The 20,567-nt window shown below is 46.1% G+C and overlaps 1 protein-coding gene across 1 annotated transcript in view; it reads right to left on the bottom strand.

The window, feature by feature from the left end:
• LOC8033340 (aminopeptidase N) overlaps positions 1 to 20,567 on the bottom strand; it is a 131,752-nt gene that overhangs the window by 37,695 nt on the left and 73,490 nt on the right. The window contains exons 11-12 of the mRNA XM_040220923.2: positions 2,325 to 2,494; positions 1,035 to 1,126 (exon numbers count right to left, since the gene is read on the bottom strand). Coding sequence (XP_040076857.2) covers positions 1,035 to 1,126; positions 2,325 to 2,494 — 262 coding nt within the window. The remainder of the gene's footprint in view (positions 1 to 1,034; positions 1,127 to 2,324; positions 2,495 to 20,567) is intronic.

A 20,567-nucleotide genomic window follows, 5' to 3' on the forward strand; every position in this document is an offset into this window, starting at 1 on the left:
TTTCAATCGTTTCGGATAATAAAAAGAATTATGATTTTGATGTGTCAGTGCCCCTTTAAGTCGGCAAGCCAGAGTGGAAAGGTTGCCGCGATTTATGAGCGACGGCGGGAAGCGGACAACCGGCAAACACAACACTCTGGACAGCTACCGCCATCTATGAGCGACGGCGGCAACCAGAGTGTTGTGTCGACATTTCTGTGCGGACGGACACGATCCTGGGGAAGCTATCCCTTAACAGCTCTGCTGTAAAAGGTCCATTCAATCCTGGTGTGGTGCGCATGAATAATTTTTTTTCTACCATTTTAAGGACCCGTGTGTCAGTCTTTCGTTACTTTTTGTGTCTTTGAATTTTAATACATTTACAATGCGCTCTCTCTTTCCTTTTGTAATGTGCAGAAACACCTATTTTGAAATTGGAAGTTCTGGCGCTATAGGTTGGCAACGCTGCAGTGCTCCACTTGTTGCCAGATGAGGTACTTGTTCTAGTACTTCAGTTTGTTACGGAGCTTTGGTCTCTGCATGAACATGTTGCTTGCTACCCTTTTGCTATTTTTTTTTAACGATGCCAAAATTGTTTATTTCTTCCTCCTAAAGGAATTTTTCTCCAGTATTTTGTTTTTCCGAGTTTTCTGAAAACTGCTATGTAGACTGCAAAAACAATTACATTAAGTAAGCGTAAGTAATGCGTAACGCAAGCGATTGGGAATATAGAACTCTCAGAATATGCTACGGTGGGTAATGTTGAATTTCCAAGCTCCACTCTAGTAGTGTGTAAGCATGATGGACACTATTGGCAAATACATAAGCTTCAAGAATATATAAAAAGGTTTTAAAACTACTAATACTTTATTGAAGGTGTAAATTAATTTTCTTCCTGGGTTACTTGGAAACTATTGAAGGTTTGTTGCGATGCCTTCTGACTTCATTATGAAAACACCCAGGTGCTTCTGGTCAATCCTGTACAAAATTCTTATTTAGAGTCCGATATATTTCTAATGCTGAGTTTACTTTGGCGAAAGAATTGAATAATTTACCCTCTCTGTCTTTGAGCCAAAACTTTGGAAGAGTTGAGTCAAAGTCTGGAGCTTCTCCGGTAGCGTAGGAGATCGGAACTTGCCAGAGGGTTCTAGAAAGAAGGCAGTGAGATGTCACACAACAGAAACAAGCGCACACGTCAGAAAATTTTACGAGTGAACAAGCGGAGAGTTCCCGATTTTGTCCACCCTTGTCGCCACGCTATGACAAAGGAGTGTTACGCGATGTGTAATGTTCTGGAAATTATCCGCGTTCTTCAGACATACAGGATCAAGAAGAGTAGTTATCCGAAGTTAGCCGGAGCGTCCAAATCTGCAGAACGCGTCCGTCTTTCTACCCGGTTTTTAAAGAACCAGATTGCACTTCATTCGGATAATAGGTTGTAAATTGAGCGTGAAGGGAGGTTGAAATATATGAGCTGCAAAACAAGTTGTGTTGAAAACAGCGAAAAGCACGCGGGCCATATGACTTAAATTATTAGGTCTTTATAAGGAGACTGTTGTAGAATGAGTTGTAAGTTTGGTGAGATTAAAGAATACATGTTGACAATTTGTTTGACAAGTTTTCAGCGAGAAAACAACAAAAACAACAACTGGGGCTGGGTTAAAATCGCGTATTTCATAAGCGTGTATAAGCGACTTGTAATAATTATAATTTTGTAGATCGGTAAGAGCTGGGTTCGCCATTATGGTTTAATGTTTCTAATATTTCAATGAGGAGGCGTAATATTTTCGGTCTTCTAGTCATTTTTGTCTGTCTTTAGTAGCACGTTTACCAAACGTATGTCACCACCAAAACGCCTGCTGTTGCTTTGGACTCAAACAGTTCCATTTGTAAAGTGTCAATTATATTTATTATATATATCAAAGCGTATTTTACACGCTGCTTAAAGGTTCTGACTGAGATAATATCAAAATATGGAATTAAATAAGCTTGTTGAACTATTCACGAGGTTCATTTATCAGCATATTTTTTAGGTACTTACATATTACCGAAATCACTGATATGTTATTTTGAACACTAAAAGTATCTCCTTGCTTTTGTCCAGTCCTTTTGTTCCAGTTTACAATATCTTTAAACTGATATTGATCAATCAGCATATAAATAACAATGTTAACAAGCACGCTCGGCCAAGAAAGTGAATGAACTAACAATTTTGAAAATATATGTTAGGAATCGAACTGCTTACGACACCTCATGGTCAACCCCGACAACATTAGAAAAAGCCCGCCAAATTACCGCACTAAAATGGGCTGGCAAAGAATAGTAATAGCAGGTGCACAACTCGCCTGGGTACGGCGCCGCTATCGCCAAAAATGAAGCGTTTTTGCGATACCACTGCGGTCTTCTCGGAGTAGGACCGGTTCAGGAAAATAACGGGATAGCCGCTTCTGGTCAGCCAGTGATTCATCACAGACGTTATGTTCACGGACAGGCGGCCGAGGAGGCTGCGTTGAACCTGCCAGAGCAACACGTCAATACTGCGTGCGCAATTTTAAAGGCGTTTTTTTTTCGCAATCAGTTTATTAGAAAACAAAATGCGTTATTGTGATGATGTGCATGCTGAAGGAACAGAAAAAAAAAAATGGCGACTCAAACACCACAAAAAGAACGGTGCGAGATATTCGCTGAGGGAGAGCCAGCGACCGACAGCCAGGCCAGGGCGCTCGGGGAGACGGCCCTAACCGGGACTGTCTGCAAGTCGCTGGAAACCAGGAACGCGCCGGACCAAATTCTAGTTTCCAAGGCAGCGAGCCAGAGAGACCTTCATACCCTCTCGGGCACACAAGAGACCCGAAGACCGATGTAAAAACAGCGACGTCTCCGCCTGAAAAACAGTGAACTGAACACTGCTGCCTCTGCTGTAAATATTTCGTTTTTATGTATCTTATTTGATGTACTACTATTGTTACGAGTAACCAAACATGTTTATTATGACTGAACACGCGGGCCGCCATTGCCCGCTGCCTAAAGGTCAGTGATCAGCAGCGCCTCGCAATGCTTTAATAGGAAGGGCCATCGATGTGCCCCCTGGTGTCTGCCCAGGCACGCGGCGGTATCCGCCGGCTGCAGCATTCCGACTCCCTAAAGCTGGGATGTCAAGGAGAAAACCTCTGCACAGCTCGTCGCACTCTGGTTTATATTTGGAATAGCGGAGATTGGTGGCAGCACTGGGATGTTGGGAGGAACGCTTTCTGCATTACTGTTTGAGGGAGCCGCTTCATTCGCTTCTTCCAGACGTTGTTGCACCGGCGCCGGCGGGAGCCGCGGCTCCATAACCTCAGCCTCCGCTGGGGGCTCAACTTCCGCCTCACCCTATCCCGCAGGTGGTCTCCATGGCAATTCCACACTGTACCATCTGGCAGCCGCAACTCCGTTGACGATGCACTGGATAGCCCAGCCGACAACCGCGGGCACCCAACAGGGACCTGGCCGAAAGTTCCTTGCCCAAACAGGATCCCCTGGTTGTTGCCCTCGTTCCCTCCTGGCTGACCGGTCGCCGAGCACCTTCTGCTGCATCTGACGAAACTGGACCTTGCTCCTAAGATCCGGTTGCAGCAAGTTCAATAAAGTTTTAAGACGCCTACCCATGAGCTGTTTCGCCGGAGAGCGTCCTGCAAGGCCATAAGGAGTGGTGCCGTATGCAAACAGCACTCTAGCACTCCGTTACTTAAAAGCTCCTGGTTGGGTGTTGTTCAGCTTTTCTTTCACCGTCTGGACTACTCTCTCGGCGGCGCCGTTGGATGCTGGATGATATAAAGGAACCAGAATCTGCCACACTCGGTTACGAGGCCGAAAGTCTTGTACAGAAAGCTTGTGAACGCAAGACCGTTGTCGCTCACAACTACATGTGACAGTCTATGGATTGCGAAAATCAACCGCAGACACGAAAGTGTATCCTCTGCTGAAAAAAAACAACACACGGACTACCTCCACCCACTTAGAGTAAGCATCTACCAGTACCAAAAAGTATGCCCCTCAAATGGACCCTTAAAGTCCAGATGGAGGCGAGACCATTGCCGCTCATGAAACGGCCACGGAGTTTTCTGGACGGCTCTTGTAGCCTTGCGATGCACCTGGCAGACTAAACACGTGTTCACGCTGGTCACGATGTCCTCATCGATGCGTGGCCACCATACATGACTTTGGCCCACCAGTTTCATCTTCTCAACCCCCGGGAGGCTCTCGTGTAGCAGATCCACAACTGCCGTCCGCAGCGATGCTGGTATAACCACACGACTTCCCTGCAGCGCACAGCCCTCCATAACAAAGAAGTCTTCCAAACGGCTGGCAGACGGTCGCCATTCGGCTCCAGGTGGCGGGTGACCACCAGACCACAAGGCGTCACGCGATGCAGTCAGCATCGGACCTCGGCCAGTCGCCGTGATCCGACGGCTCTCTCCAACATAAAGACATCCTGAACTCTTGCCTCCTCCACCGGTGTAAACAGAAGTGACAGCCGCCTCAATGCATCAGCATTGCAGAAGCTGGATTCTGGCCTGTAGGACAGCTTTTAGTTGTAGCAACACAGTATCAATGCCCATCGCAGCATTCGAGGCGAACACTGCAAAGGAATGCGACAGTCCTGCCCGGTCAGACCCAACAACACCCAACAACGGCGTCCGTAAACACTTCCACTTGCCGACCCCACACAAACTGGTGAAACATTCCAAAAACCACGACCAAAGCCTCTACGTCCATTTGACTATAGTTCTTATTTGCTGCTGTTAACCCGACGTGACGCAAATGCCACAGGTCGCACTGCTCCAAACTCCGCTCGGTGCTTGAGTACTGCTCCAATGCCATATGGCGACGCATCACAGCACAACAATAACGGCAATTTGGCATCATGATAAACCAACACTTCAGCTGATGTCAGCAACTTCTTACTTGCTTCAAATGCTGCCCTTTGCTCTGCTCCCCACGGCCACAATGCTTCCTGCTCGAGCTATAGATGCAAAGGACGCAAAACGAATGACAAACTCGGTAGAAACCGCCGGTAAGCATTAAGCATCTTCAAATAACTCTGCAGCTCACAAACATCAGTCGGCAGGGTTACACGAACAATGGCCTCGACTTTCTTGGGCGCAGGGTACAACCCGTCCTTGTCAATGACGTAGCTCAAATACTCCACACTTGACGCCCCGAAAATGCACTTCTGCAGCTTGAAGTTCATCCCCGCAGCACACAGTCGACGCAGCACCTCTTCCAAGTTACGGTGATGGGCTTCTTCTGTAACTGCCGTAACCAAAATATCGTCGAAATAAATGACTGCCTGATAACATTCCTGTAGAAGGTTCTTCATCTCGCGTTGAAAAATCACGGGTGCCGACGCGACCCCAAAGGGAAGACGATTGTACTGAAAAAGCCCACGCTGGGTGTTGATGGTTGCGCACGTTTTTGAAGCCTCGTCCAGCTCGACCTGTTTTTAGGCGTCCCGGAGATCCAATTTTGAGAACATCTCGCCTCCCGCCAGCTTCATCTAGATATCTTCCACCATTGGCACTGGATACGTCTCGATGTCAGCAGCCTGGTCTCGATATTCGCTGCCGGGTTCACAGTGTTCTTGAAATTCCCATATAACCATATGTTTCCATCTTTCTTCAACACCGGAACCAACGGTGCTGCCCATTCCGATGTGCGTACAGGACTCAGGATACTTTCACGCTCCAACCGCTGAATCTCTTGAGCCATCAGATCCTGCAGTGTGAACGGGACTGCTCTCGGCCGAAAGAACCTCGGTCTAGCATCCTCAGGCACTCTTATTTTGGCCTTGACGCCACGCAATGTACCCAGTCCTTCTGAAAACAACTCGGGAAAATTGCCCCCAAGTCGTCTGCACCATCGACCCGATTAACGTCCAGCAAGCTGTTCAGGGCATTCTGAAAGCACTCGACCAATTCCTTCCAAAAAGGGCCCGGGAACCGCCCCTGACAACAAACAAGGGCAGCCGGGCCTGCCTTCCTCCAAACTCGGCGTTCACTGTCGCCTTTCCGACAACTGCCGACTGCTGCCCGAAGTAGCCTCTCAACTTGACGTCGGACTGCTCGAGTGCCGTCCCCAGAAAACGCCTTGCGAACTCCGCCTCGTGCATCCCCGAGTAGACGGTCACCGTGTCCACTTCTATGCGTACCGACTGACCCTAGACGGTCACACTAGCACATATGGGCGGCACTCGCGGTTCCAGAACATCCACGTTTCCGGTTTGTGCAACAGCAGCAGCTGCCGCTTCGAGTTCCAGCGACCACGAAATTCCGACGTCGTTCACCCCGGCTTCGTCATCGAACGCGTCTACCGACATCACGGCTCGATGAGCGTTGTGCGTCCCAGGTTCGCCCCGCAACTGTGCGCTCTTGTTCGACGGGTCTCCTGGACTCCTGCCCCTACCTTGATTAGTCGGACATCTTGCCGAATGCCCCTTCTTGTGGCACGAGAAACACCGCAGATTACGGAACCTGCATGACGACTCGGGCTGCCGTCCACAGCATCGATTACAGTCTTCGACTGTCTCGTAGACCGATACCCGGTCTATGGCTGGTTCCCCAGTCCGGCCAGTAATCTGCCTTGCACCCTCGACAGCAGCCTCCATGCTGGCAACATTCTTGACAGCGTGGTCCAACGTCAGTTCCAGCTCTTCAAGCCGACGCCTTCGCATTTCATCGTCTCGAATGCCATGGACAAGACAGTTACTGAGGTTGTTGTCCAATAATCTACCAAAACCACGAGGGACCGCCAGCTTCCGCAGTTCCTCGACTAAACCCTACCTTCTTTTTGCGCCCAGCAGTTGGAATGACAGCGCTGCACAATCAAGCATGGTCTTGGAAGGTAGTGCTCCGTGAGCAGCCGCAAGCTTTCGTCGAGCGGAACCTTACTTGGTCTTCTCGGCGCCAGTGGTCTCCGAAGCAGCGAGTACGTTGGCTTCCGCAGGAGCTTAGGAACACCGCACGTTGTTTGTCCGCCGTGACGTCGTAAGTTATGAAGCGTTTTTCCAGGACCTTGACGTATTCCTCCCATCTATCGCCGCCGTCGCCCGCAAACGCTTCCAGCTTCAGCATGGCACCGTTTAAACTCGCGTGACGAAACAATAACAAACAAAATTTACTTTGGTTATTTCTGTTAGTCCTCGTCGCCAAATGTTACGAGGAACGAAATATGTTGATGACATATTGCCGGAATTCGATTTAGTCGTCTTTGTTTATTTTACCCTCTTAACGCAAACAACGAACATCGTGACAGGTATTATTATACCGGTTGCTTCTGCGAAGGCTTTGAAACAAGTCTAAAAATACGGTGTTATATAAAAAAAATTAAAGACGTTTACAACTCCTTTTAATGCCGAATTAGAGCGCAGCTCTTGAGGAGAAGGAAGGGATAGTATGGAAAGGAACGTATGGTCCCTCCTTCTCCTCCATACCCTCTCCCCCTCCTCCCTTCCTCCTCCCCCTCCCTCTGTACTCCGTCGTGACGTCACTCGTGGCCGTCGTGACGTCACTCGTGAAGGCCTCGTGAAGGTCGTCCCCTTCACGATTGACCTTCGTGCCGTCACTCGTGACGTCACACGTGACGTCACGTGTGATGTCATTATGGGAAACGTCCCATAATGTAACCCGTGGTTACAAGTGATGTGACACGTGACGTCACGTGGGACGTCGTTATGGGAAACGTCCCATAATGCAACGCGCGGTTAAGTTGACGGCGACGGCGACGCCGCTCAAGTCGGAAACGGGCGCCTAAGAGCTGCTCTTTAAAAAAAATAAACAATTATTGTGAACAAACTGCCAGCCACGGCGGACGTCAATTGTGGCAAAAACCATGCTAATTCGGGAGTCAAAGAAAGAATAAAAACACTTAAGGACAAGGACAGACAGCACAGTTCTTTCAACTAGCAACACACATTTACTGGTGTCTCCTTCAATAGTGCTATCTTCTTCCTAACGTTTGAGACTAAAGAGGAAGATGCGGAATTAATATATTCATATACACCCGGAAAAAAAAAACAACACAAATTTACACCCAATACACTAAAGATAAAGAATTCAGAAAGAAAGAAAAAAGAAAAAGAAAAACACTATTGACAAATTGAGTTAGAGCGCCCTTTGGCTAATCCAGCTCTGGTTTCAGGTAGTTGATCTCATTTCTGGACAAGGCGAGAGAAGGGGCAGCGATGTTGTGATCGTCATGGGCTATCTTGTATGCCTCAATGATCTCTCTCCCGAGCTTGTTCTTATGTCTCCCAATCGTGCAGGTGTCCTGGAACCGGGCTTCACAGTTCGTACAGAGACGTTGATGAACCACTATTGGGTGAAAAGTGTCGTCCGAAGCACGAGAGACCTCGAGGACGTGCTCTCGTAGGCGCGTGTTAAGGCAACGACCCGTCTGTCCAATGTATCGGTCGCCACAGGAGAGAGGGATGGAGTATACCACCCCCTCTTCACAGGGAACGGTCTGATGAGCGTGTTTGATGGAACATCTTTTGATGGATTCGTTATTGTTCACGCGCCTGCACAGTTGTTTCAGGCGCAACTTGCAAGAGAAGACAACCGAAACGTTGAAGCGCGCTGCAATTGCCTTCAGTCTGTGCGCCGAGTTGTGCACATAGGGAATGCAGATAACGCGTGAAGGCTTGCTACGTGGAGCACGGGGCCTTTGGGTGGTTAGAATTAACTGAACAAGAATGGTGCTCAGTAGACCTTGCGGATAACCTGCTCTGAGGAGACGTTCTTGTTGTTTTGCAATGCTGAAGCTTGCAAAGTGAGAACATGATTTGGTGCGAGAAGATGAGAGGAGAGACCGGATGATTCCATGTTTTACCAGTTTAGAATGGGAACTGCAGAATGGAAGAATAGGTTTCCGCACCAAATCATGTTCTCACTTTGCAAGCTTCAGCATTGCAAAACAACAAGAACGTCTCCTCAGAGCAGGTTATCCGCAAGGTCTACTGAGCACCATTCTTGTTCAGTTAATTCTAACCACCCAAAGGCCCCGTGCTCCACGTAGCAAGCCTTCACGCGTTATCTGCATTCCCTATGTGCACAACTCGGCGCACAGACTGAAGGCAATTGCAGCGCGCTTCAACGTTTCGGTTGTCTTCTCTTGCAAGTTGCGCCTGAAACAACTGTGCAGGCGCGTGAACAATAACGAATCCATCAAAAGATGTTCCATCAAACACGCTCATCAGACCGTTCCCTGTGAAGAGGGGGTGGTATACTCCATCCCTCTCTCCTGTGGCGACCGATACATTGGACAGACGGGTCGTTGCCTTAACACGCGCCTACGAGAGCACGTCCTCGAGGTCTCTCGTGCTTCGGACGACACTTTTCACCCAATAGTGGTTCATCAACGTCTCTGTACGAACTGTGAAGCCCGGTTCCAGGACACCTGCACGATTGGGAGACATAAGAACAAGCTCGGGAGAGAGATCATTGAGGCATACAAGATAGCCCATGACGATCACAACATCGCTGCCCCTTCTCTCGCCTTGTCCAGAAATGAGATCAACTACCTGAAACCAGAGCTGGATTAGCCAAAGGGCGCTCTAACTCAATTTGTCAATAGTGTTTTTCTTTTTCTTTTTTCTTTCTTTCTGAATTCTTTATCTTTAGTGTATTGGGTGTAAATTTGTGTTGTTTTTTTTTTTTTTTTTTTTTTCCGGGTGTATATGAATATATTAATTCCGCATCTTCCTCTTTAGTCTCAAACGTTAGGAAGAAGATAGCACTATTGAAGGAGACACCAGTAAATGTGTGTTGCTAGTTGAAAGAACTGTGCTGTCTGTCCTTGTCCTTAAGTGTTTTTATTCTTTCTTTGACTCCCGTATTTTCACCAACACGCTCTTTCATTTTTGCCATGCTAATTACAAAAATAATTTTATAAAAAGTGCTGAATAACTTTTTGATTAGTAAAAATAAACAGGTAGTTCCAATGAACCTTTTGCCAGCCTTTTTCCAGCAACGAGCGTCGTCTAGCGGTTTTTCTAAGAACCACAAAAAAAAGGGTATCTCAGAATAGACAAACATTTGGTCCCGTTGTGGGTCTTGATTTTTTGGCAACTACTAAGTGCCACGTCGCGTTTTCTTCTGTCAACTTTTGAACCAGCCAAGCTCATGACAACAACTACGCGGTTTTCATTATTGGTTTTCTATTTAGATCTGCAACTTTTATAATCGTCTCTAATGATAACAATAGGCGAGGTATTTATTTATTAGGCATTTCCTACTTTGTTGGTATTTTTGTTAATACGGTAGCTTTTTCGCGTTCGTTTTTGCAACACGCTTTGAAAGAAAACGAAGTCTCGAGGGCCAGAAAATTTTAACTCGAAAACAGCAACAATGACTGATGAATGTGTATCTAAAGTCTACGCACACCCGAAACGTTTTTTGCGATCCCTTGTGCAGAAAATATGCGATGTAAGTATTAATAAACAAAACATATACTTAAAAAAAATACATAATTGTAATGTTCTCTCCACTGTCCCTACACAGCTCCATGTGGACCTTACATTGCTGAAAGCAGTACTGTGGTTTATCAAGCGATAAACCTGTCATGAGCTCCGTCGCTTTTGCCTTCACATCATCAACCGAGTGAAACCTCGCCCTTTTGAGCACAAACGAGATATAGAAATAAGTCAGGTAGGGCTATGTCAGGTGAGTACGGCGGACGCCACAGCACGGATGAAGGGCCCATGAATTGTCGCTCCACGTTTCAGGCCATGTCGTTCCTGGCCCAGCAGAGCATCGCCATGTTGGAGCATTCGCCGTATTCACCTGACCTAAATCCACCTGTCTTTTTCTTATTTCTTAAAGGCGGGGGCTCAAAATTTTCTTCAGCGTGGCAGAAGATTCCCCCTCTTTTCTTTTTTTCCTCCTCCCCTTTCCTCCTCCATTTTCCTCCTCACTTTTTACGGCCTTCTCGCACGAGTGCTAATGGGCTTACCGGCCCCCCGACAAAATCTCTAACCCTTCAAGGTTCTCTCCTTCAATCCCAAAAACCAGGGATTAGTTAGGCAGGCTGGATGTGAGCTCGGAAGGGTAGTTCGGCGTGGCTCGCTTTTCTTCTTTTTTTTTTTTTTTTTTGCTCTTTTTCTGCAGTTCTAAAACACACTCAGATAGTCAACACCAACTAGCCCAACAACAAGTTCTTTTACATTCAGATACTTTCGCATGCGGCCACACACGCTACACCACCGCATATTTATCTCGAGTGAACGGAACTTGAACATCACAGCGGAAGGAAAAAAGATGGGTATTTTTATCCGAACTTTGAGCTCTACCCAGAGAGTTGAAAATTTGTCGTTCTAAAAACGGCACTCTGAAGAGTGATTATATCACTATTGTGTTTTTTTTTGTGTTTTTTTGTACAAAGTAATAATCATGAGTAATTACAAGTCAAAGATATTGCAGTCAGAGGGACCTAGTCTGACCATTTCTGGGGCATAATATATAGGTTCGTACTACAGGTGTTTTCTAGAGTGACGGCCGCCTCGTTGAAGCTACTAAGAAGAGTAAAAACAAACTTCCATAAAAACTGAAACGGTTTATGGTATATTTCATCTATCTTCAGCCTTTGAAAAAAATTTCTTCGTGGCCAAACGTGCATTTAGTTTCTGTCGACAAACGTAACTGAAAACTTCTCACCCGACAAATATCTTGCGTGTCAGCAAAGAGAACGGGAAACACGGAGATAGAACCGCAAAATCACAATTTTCTTCGCGTAAAATAGTGCAACTAGCAATATTATGCCACTAGCAATATTATGCCATTTATTAAAAGACAGCAGGTATTACGAAGTTTTCATTCTCTTCTGTTCGCATTTGTTCGCCGATGAAGAAACGGAATGCCCAGATAGCCTCTGCAGCCCTTACATAATTGTTTGGGGCTTTGTCAGGGTGGGCGAAGGCCATCTCCAAAAAAACCCAGGAGTTCGGAAGGTGTACTACCGCAAGTTTTGGGGCTGCTTGGATAATTTAGGCGTCTGGCGTTCCCCGCCTACTTAGAAAAGGAGTGGAACAGCGGTCAGCTCAACGTCGTCACCAAGCGGGAAATCATGCCGAAATGTGTCCTTGAACACGTGCGAGATCTTTACCCGAACCCAGCCGGGATTCGCCACAATTAATCTACGAAAAAAATTATAAAAAGGGGTAGGCTTAAACAATTTGGCAGTTTTTGAATATAGTCATGCGGACTAACTGTCCACAAGTACGGAAAGAAATGCAGTAGAGATGCAGAGCTCTATTGTGTTCTTTATGTCCATACTTGTCTTTCGCGCTGTACGCCAATTAAAATGAATTCTGCAATATCTGTAGATTATGCCTGGTTATGTTGTCTTTAAAAGAAAAGTAATCAAGCAAGTTCGGTATCGTGCCACAATTTGTGCATATACAATTTTATGTGGAATTCAAATTCAAAACAGTACTTCCGCGGGAAATAATGCATCCGTCGTTCTTCGTCTTCCTGAAGCTATGAACTACCGATCCCGGCTACAGGACTTTTGGGTCCACAAAATATCACGCTCAGTAGAAAATTCGCCTTTTCTACCAAAAGTGCTGAAAATTATTTATTTTTCAAACAGGTCGGGTGGTGATGCGTGTTTGAGTGTAGAACCGTTGACTGGGCACTGGTTTGCGCCAAGAGTGCAGTGCTTCCTTCCATGCTGCCCGCGACGAGTGTTGAAATTTGAATATAGTAGAAACAAAATCAACTGACACCCTTAGAATTATTTTAAACTTGCGCTTTTTTCAGGCATTAATATTTTTATCGCACCTTTTATTCATTGTCGTCTTCGATGAGGGAACAACTTGCCGAGGAGGCCGCGCTGTCCGCGTACGCGCCTTGACAGATAAGGTCGCGAATGCTTTTCACGAATCTTAAAAGACCAAGCATAAAAATGAGAGACGCAGCCACTTTACGCCAATGAATTAAGCCAACTTTATGTTTTGGGTAGACGTCTTGCGAGAGTTGCAGTATTTTTAATTATGCCTAATAAATTAAATGTTTAGGACTAAGTACCAAACTTTTTTAGATGTATTAAGAACCAAAATGTCAATTGGAAAGTTCTAGAGCTGCTTGAGAAACACCCGAATTAGCTGTTTGCAACGTGATGCGGCTCGCGTGGCTTCCTTCTGACTAGTAATAAAGCTTATGAAACATGACAAAATACCCCGTGATAAAGCGCCCGCCCCATCATAAACTCAATTTCGAATGTCCCGGGATTTGTTTTCATAGGCCGGAAAAAAAAAAAAAGAGATGCATGCAAGACGCGTGCCCCACGCTTTATTTATATCAGAAAAGAACTGCCCTCTATTTTATATACAACGTTTTTTGTTTTTTTTCACCTACTAGATATTAGAAAAAAAACGTGGAAATTAACGTTTTGTGGATGTGAGCTAAACGGCCAGGCGAAGATTGGGTTCAAGAAAGAACGCAACAAAAACCGACTGATTACCTAACATTTGTTAATAAACTTTTTGATTATAAAAGAAAACGGGATAGTTGATTTATAAAGTTGTTGGGCGTAATCGAAAGCCACCAAATTGTCCAGTGAAAATTAGCGCCATTGCGGTTTGTGTAGGTGAGCTATACGGCCAGGCGAGGATTAGGTTCAATAACGAACGCAACTAAAACCGACCGATTACCTAAAATTCGCTAATTAACCTTTTAATTAGAAAAGAAAACGGCATCTTGTATTTAGAAAGTTGTTGGCCATAATCGCAAGCCACCAAACCGTCCATTCTTAAAAAGATGTAACGCGCGTACACTATTATACGGCGTCCTCCTAATTTGGGCGCGAAAATATAGTTCTGATTTTATGTGGGCTCCATCTCCGCGTGGCACAGCCTAACGCCATGAAGCTAAAGCGACAAATCATGCGCATCGCTGTGACAACGCCACTGTAGAAGGGGCGAGGAGTGCGGTGGCCGAAAAGATTGCGGTAACACGATTCGCGTCCAAATTAGGCTTTTTAGGACGCCGTGAGCCACTTCACGTCCACTACATCTCTTTAAAAATGAATGATTTGGTGTTTTTGATGACTATAGATAAGGCACAAACCGCAATCGCGTAACTCTGACGTCTTTTTTAGAAAAATGTCTAGTCGTTAAAAAAAATCGCCCTGTATAAGCACGATTGTAAGGCAGTTGTTTACGTCCGGCGACATCATTACGGCATGGAAGGAGACGTTGACCACAGATCATACTCTGTGTATGATCTGTGGTCACTGTTTTTTTTTTCGTACGAGAATGAGCAAACATTTGATACCAAATAAAATAGATTTAGCATTCACCAAATTCGGCTTGTTTACTTGATTCAAATCGATATTTGATTTGATTACACTTATTTTGTACCCGCACACGCCTACTTTATTCCCTAATGAGTTACAAGTAATAATTACATTGTTTTTTGTATTTTTTTTTTGTCGTGCGAGGTCATCACAATTTATTATTAACAATCGGAGCTATGCGATTACGCGGAGGAGGCGCATTTGAAGATATTCAAAATTGTTCTGAATACACAAACAACTTCAAACGTCTTGCTGTTTTGGGTCGTTTCCTACACGCAGGACCAATAATAAAGTCAACACCTTATAGAGGAGACTATTTCTATCAACTCAACGCGCAAACACGATGTGAAGCGTGTCTGCGTACGTTGGAAAAGAGATACTGGCGAGCAAACCATAGCGTCGAATGTCCATGCATCAAAATGTCCGTGCACCGAAATATCCGCTCACCGAAAAGTCTTTGCAGCAAAAAGTCCGTACACTGAAATGTCTGTGCACCAAAAAGTCCGCACCGAAATGCCCTACAGCAAAACGCTCTACACCGAAAAGTGCTAGACCCACTGCGGATGGGATCCTCTGTCACCTCTGCCGGTTTACGAACCATGATGATTCAGAACCACTGGTCTATGGAGCGCCATCGCTGATATACAGAAAACGCCGCTCGTACTTCCCGTTGTCGCCATGAATCCGCCTAAACAACAAAAGATGCCAAATCAGATATTTAAATTAAAATTGATACTTCAATGACTACTTCTTTGAGCAGAACAAGGCATTTGTGCTCTCACAACAGCAAAGAATCATCTTCCAAACCAATGCTAAAAAAGAGCCAGTGCAACTCGTTGGGAAGAGCAAGTGCCAAGCTCGCTCAAAACAGCTACTCGGTTGGTGCAGCTCCTTGTCGCAGGTGTGCCGGCTGGCTTCTGGATAATCTTTTCAAATCCTCAAAGCTTTCATTTCCTCCACCCCAAACCTGTAAAAAAAAAAAAAAAAATCCAGGCAGCTGGCAGAAAAATACAAAAAAAAGTCGGAAAATGGCGAGGAGGAAACGAGAGGCGATTTCCTCCTTTCACAGTGGCGAGAAGGAAAGTGAGGGTCGCGTTCCTTCTCTCTGCTTGCGGGCTTGAGTCGAAAGGAACGAGGTTTGACTCTGTTGATGGTGTGAAGCAAAAGCGACGGAGCTCAAGAAGGGCTTATCACTTAATGACCTAAAGCACCGCTTTCGGCAAAAGAAGATTCGGGTGGAGTGGTGTAGGGGAAAGGGGAGGGGAGTGGATGGAAGGAAGCGAAATTACAGTTGTGCAATTTTCTTGTTTTTAAAGTGATTTTTGTTATTTAATAGCCACACCTAGTATCTCAAACGTTAAAGGGGCACTGACACCCCAAAGGTCGTATTTATTTTTATTGTCTAAAACGATGCAAGTTGCAGTCATAGAAACGCAAAAAAAAACCGCATCGCGAAAAAAAATTTTTTCGCGCGCGCGCGCGCCTTTTTATTTTTGGCGTTTGATTTTCCCGCCTCTCGCCTCCTCGCTTCTTTTGATCGGTGACGTCAAAAATCAGGAAATTTAGAAGCTTTGTAGGCGACATCTCTATAACATTTAATTACGGCAATCCTAAAACATGTTTTTTAACGCAATGGCGAACGCACTACGGCCCTTCTTTTTGAAATACCAAAAATCGGGAGTTCGTTGTGGTGCCGTCTCCTGGATTTGTATCCTCCAACGGAAAACAGGCGACACCGCTCAAAACCGGTCCGCCTCAACGCGGGCGCTCGCTCCTTTCCTCCTCGCTTTGGGTCGCCATGGCAACAGCCGGGAGTGGTGAAAGGAAGTCGACTCTCAGGTCTCCGCGATTTTTGACGTCAAGGCACCGGCGCCGATCGCGCGGGAACTTCGAATTCGGCATTTGGAAATTGTTTTTTTACTTCACGAATACTGAATTCCCAAATCTCAAATTTTGAGGGTAATGTCCCGGCATCGTTTTCAATCGTTTCGGATAATAAAAAAAAATATGATTTTGATGTGTCAGTGCCCCTTTAAGGGCAATCGGAATAACAACGCCCCAAAATACAAAGATGAAGTGAAGATGCCAACGACACTAACGCTGGACTCACAACTAAACATTTATTAAACACACACACACACACACACACACACACACACACACACACACACACACACACACACACACACACGCACGCACGCACGCGCGCGCGCGCGCACGCACGCACGCACGCACGCACGCACGCGCGCGCACACACACACACACACACACACACACACACACGCACGCACGCACGCACGCGCGCGCGCACGCACGCACGCACGCACGCACGCACGCGCACGCACACACACACACACACACACACACACACACACACACACACTAATGAAGTAAACTGCACTATCGCTTCAGCTAGTGTCAAGATAAGCAATTTCTTCTTTTTTTTGTGTAGAAAAACCGATGTTTGGCTGACACATGCATCTTGCTCCTCTTTAGTTATTGCATACGCTTCCAATAATCCTCTGGTGGTTTTATGTGTGCCCGTCCCGATGATGGGATGTTGAATTTGGGCTGGCATTTACAAGCAGCACATGCAGAGGCAAGTGACCCTTAGCGGTCGACCGGAGTAACCAGTCATGTTCACGGGCTCTGTCATTAATACATTGGCCAGTTTGGCCGATGTACACTCTTCCGCAACTTAGTGGGCTCTTACATGCCACACCAACCACACAATCAAAGTACTTGTTCCTGTGCTTTACGGCACATTGGCTATTGCCCCAAGCCTTTCTTGAAATTCTAGGGCAGTGTTGCACCAACTTTCGAGGTGCCGAAATCACAATGGGAACGTCAAACGGCCCGGCTACCTTTTTCAAAATTGTGCGAGATTTTGTACATGTAAGGGAGCACCTGGGGTCTCGTTGTGGGTCTCCCTTCTTTCTGATTTTACCCTCCATTAATTTGTTTTAACCACGTCTCCGCCACTGCCAGAATAACTGACGTTGGGAAGCCAGCATCTGTCAGCTTCTGTACCTGCATCTTAAAACTTACTGACATTGAGTGGTAGCAGGACTTTTCCAAGGCGGTCTGGAGGCAAGAGGACACAATGCTCCTTTTTACGAGGTTAGAGGGAAGAATCATAAGGGAGTAGTCTCTTCTTAGGGCGTGGTTGGTAAAGCCAACACACGTGAATTTCCTCAAATTCTAGACTAAAGTCTAAAAATTGGAGGTGTGCCCCATCTTGTAGTTCATGGGTAAACCTTAGCCCCCCAGAATGCTGAGTGAACACATCCAACACTGCTTTTACAGCCCTTTCTTCAGAGGCACCTTCAGACCTTCTTGTAACCACTAGATAATCGTCCGTATATCTAAACACTTCGTCAGCACACTCCTGTTCTAAGTTTTCATTGGTTGCCTGATCCCATTTGGCCAAGAAAATGTCACAAAGTACCGGCGCTCCAGAAGAGCCAATGCATATTTCTTCTTTTTGCACATAGTATACCGTCGTCATACATAATTAATGTCGACTGCAAACAAAATTTCAGTAGTTTCATCAATTTATCGGCTCCTACGCCATTCTCATTTTGAAACTGATTGACACTGTTCTCATGAAAACATTCACGCATCGACACAAAGAGCCCCTCGTGAGGAACAGAGTAGAAGAGGTCCTCGACATTTATAGAGAAGCCGCTGCATCTGTGTGTTCGCCTGCACTGAGATAATCCGCAACCGCATGCCAATTTCGCGCTAGAAACGGATCCCAAAGCTCTAGGGTACTAAGATGACACAGGAGAAACTGGCTAACCTGTTTCTGCCACGCACCCCTTTTTCTTACAAGTCCACCTTATGTATTTTTACGGGAAAGAAAACCTTTCGGTGGTCTTCCTACTTCTCTCTATGTCTTTTCCTAATCTGGTCAACTTGAGAGTATGCAGGTACAGCGGCTGACAGGTGCTGGCTTCCCAACTTCAGTTATTCTGGAAGCGGCGCAGAGGTTGTTAAAAAGATTAAGGGAAAGTTAAGTCAGACAGAACAGAGACCCACGACGAGACCCCAGGGGCTCCATTAAATGCACAAAGTCTCGCGCAATAGACCATTTGCGATATCCCCCAAGTGCCCCGGACCGCGCTAAAAGAATCATGGGAATGGTGTTCCTTCAGCCCCTAAGTGATCGGTAATTTCAACCCTATTCTTGGTTACATAGGTTTTGAGCGTAATTCGGAGTCACCCTGAACAAGTGCCTGATATACCCCAATGACCTGTCATATCGCTTTTAAAATTTCTCCTCAATGTCAGCGTTTTTGATACTGTGCATGCTGTACACCCTTCAACCTGGATGGGCTGCAGAAATCTCTTACATTATTATCATGCTGATATTAAGTTAGAGACGCTAAAAAGTCTATAAACAGCCCCTTGGACTCCGAGTTAAATCCTGTTTTTTGCTGTTGTAAATTATCAGCTTTTTAAGTAATTCCTGCTCAAACAACAATCACGAGAATGACAATATTGTAAGAGATCTCTGCAGCTCAGCCAGGTTGAAAGATGGATCGCATGCGCAGTATAAAAAATGCTGACGTTGACGAGCAAATTTAAAAGTGATATGACAGGTCCTTGGGGTATGTCAAGGTGCTTGTTCAGGGTGACCACGAATTACGCTCAAAAGCTGTGTAACCATGGAGTTGGTCGAAAATTAGCGGTCACAAGCGAGCTGAAGGAACACCGTTCCCATGATTCCTTGAGTGCGGGCCGGGGCGCTTGGGAATACTGCAAATGGTCTATTTGAAAATTTGAAAAAGGTAGCCGGGCCGTTTGACGTTCCCATTGTGTTTTCGGCACCTCAAAAATTGGCGCAACTCTGCCTTAGAATTGTGGAAAAGGCTGGGGGCAAGAGCCAATGTGCCGTAAACCACAGGAAGAAGTATGTTAATTGTGTGGTTGGTGTGGCATATAAGATCTGACTACGCTGCGGAAGAGTGTACATCGGTCAAACTGGCCGATGTTTTAATGACAGAGCCCGTAAACATAAGTGGTCACTCCGGTCGACCACTGAGGGTCACTTGCCTCTGCAATGTGCTGCTTGTAAATGCAAGCCCAAATTCAACATCACCATCATCGGGAGGGGCACAGATAAAACCACCAGAGAATTATTGGAAGGGTAAGCAATAACAAGAGAGGAGCAAGGTGCGTGTGTCAGCCAAACACCGGTTTTTCTACACAAAAAAGAAATCGCTTATCTTGACACGAGCTGAAGCGATAGTAATGTACAGTCGGCACGGAATGAAACGCGAGCAGTGGGTGCATGGTTTTCGCTAGATGTTGCACCACCTGAACCAGATGGGAGCTGCAAGAAGGTGACTCCTCCTTCGATGTGTTAGACGCTTGCTCAGTGCGTCCAAATCTTCGGTGTTGCGTCTCTAGGTGACTCAGCGTGGGTCGAAAACCATGCGCTCCTTGTTCGCGTTTCATTCCGTGCCGACTGTACTTCGTTGGTGTTTTTTTAATAAATGCTTAGCTCTGAGCACAGTATTATCTTACACCGTGGTTCTGAGTCCAGCACTTGGGTCGATCGCATCTTCACTTTGTCCTTGTCTGTATTTTTGCGCGCTGTATATTTCCGATTGCCATGAACCAACTCCCCTCCATCACGACCTTAATCCGCTAATGGAATTTTTTATTTGATTATTGGCGCACATTGGGCCTATTTGAACCCTGTTCGTCGACTGCAGAGTCGTACGTCGGGGTTCACCAGACGAACATCCACGGTTTGTCTCTCGTTGTTGATTGACCGTGAATCTTGGGCGACAGGATGCGAAAAACAAACTAGTACCGTTCTCTTTTTCCATTCGATCTGAGCAACCAAACATGAACCAATTGAAGGGTAGCACTGGTGGTATTATTACACGGCGTTCCTCGAAGGCCGTTCAACAAAAAAGTTATCACTCTGACGGTGCTTCGCTGGTTACCGATGATGCTGGATGATGCACATAAACAATTCAGCCGCGCAGTCTCGACAGGGTGCAGAAAAACACGATGAATATGATCACAACAGGACTTCAACTCACGCTGGCTACTTAGCTGCTACTTTCACCACGGCTTGGCTGCCCTTCGGTAATGAACGCAGCGTGCTGGAAGCGAGAGCACGCGCATGCGCAGACGGCTGCTGGAAAAAAGTCTTTTAGACACTTGCTGAGTGTCGCTTTAAAATTCACTGATCTAGGGGCTTACAATGGCGCTCAGCACGTTTCTAATCGGAACAATAA

Source organism: Ixodes scapularis, unplaced genomic scaffold (genome assembly GCF_016920785.2).
Source record: "Ixodes scapularis isolate PalLabHiFi unplaced genomic scaffold, ASM1692078v2 PGA_scaffold0__279_contigs__length_252992795, whole genome shotgun sequence".
NCBI classification, from domain to species: Eukaryota; Metazoa; Arthropoda; class Arachnida; order Ixodida; family Ixodidae; genus Ixodes; species Ixodes scapularis.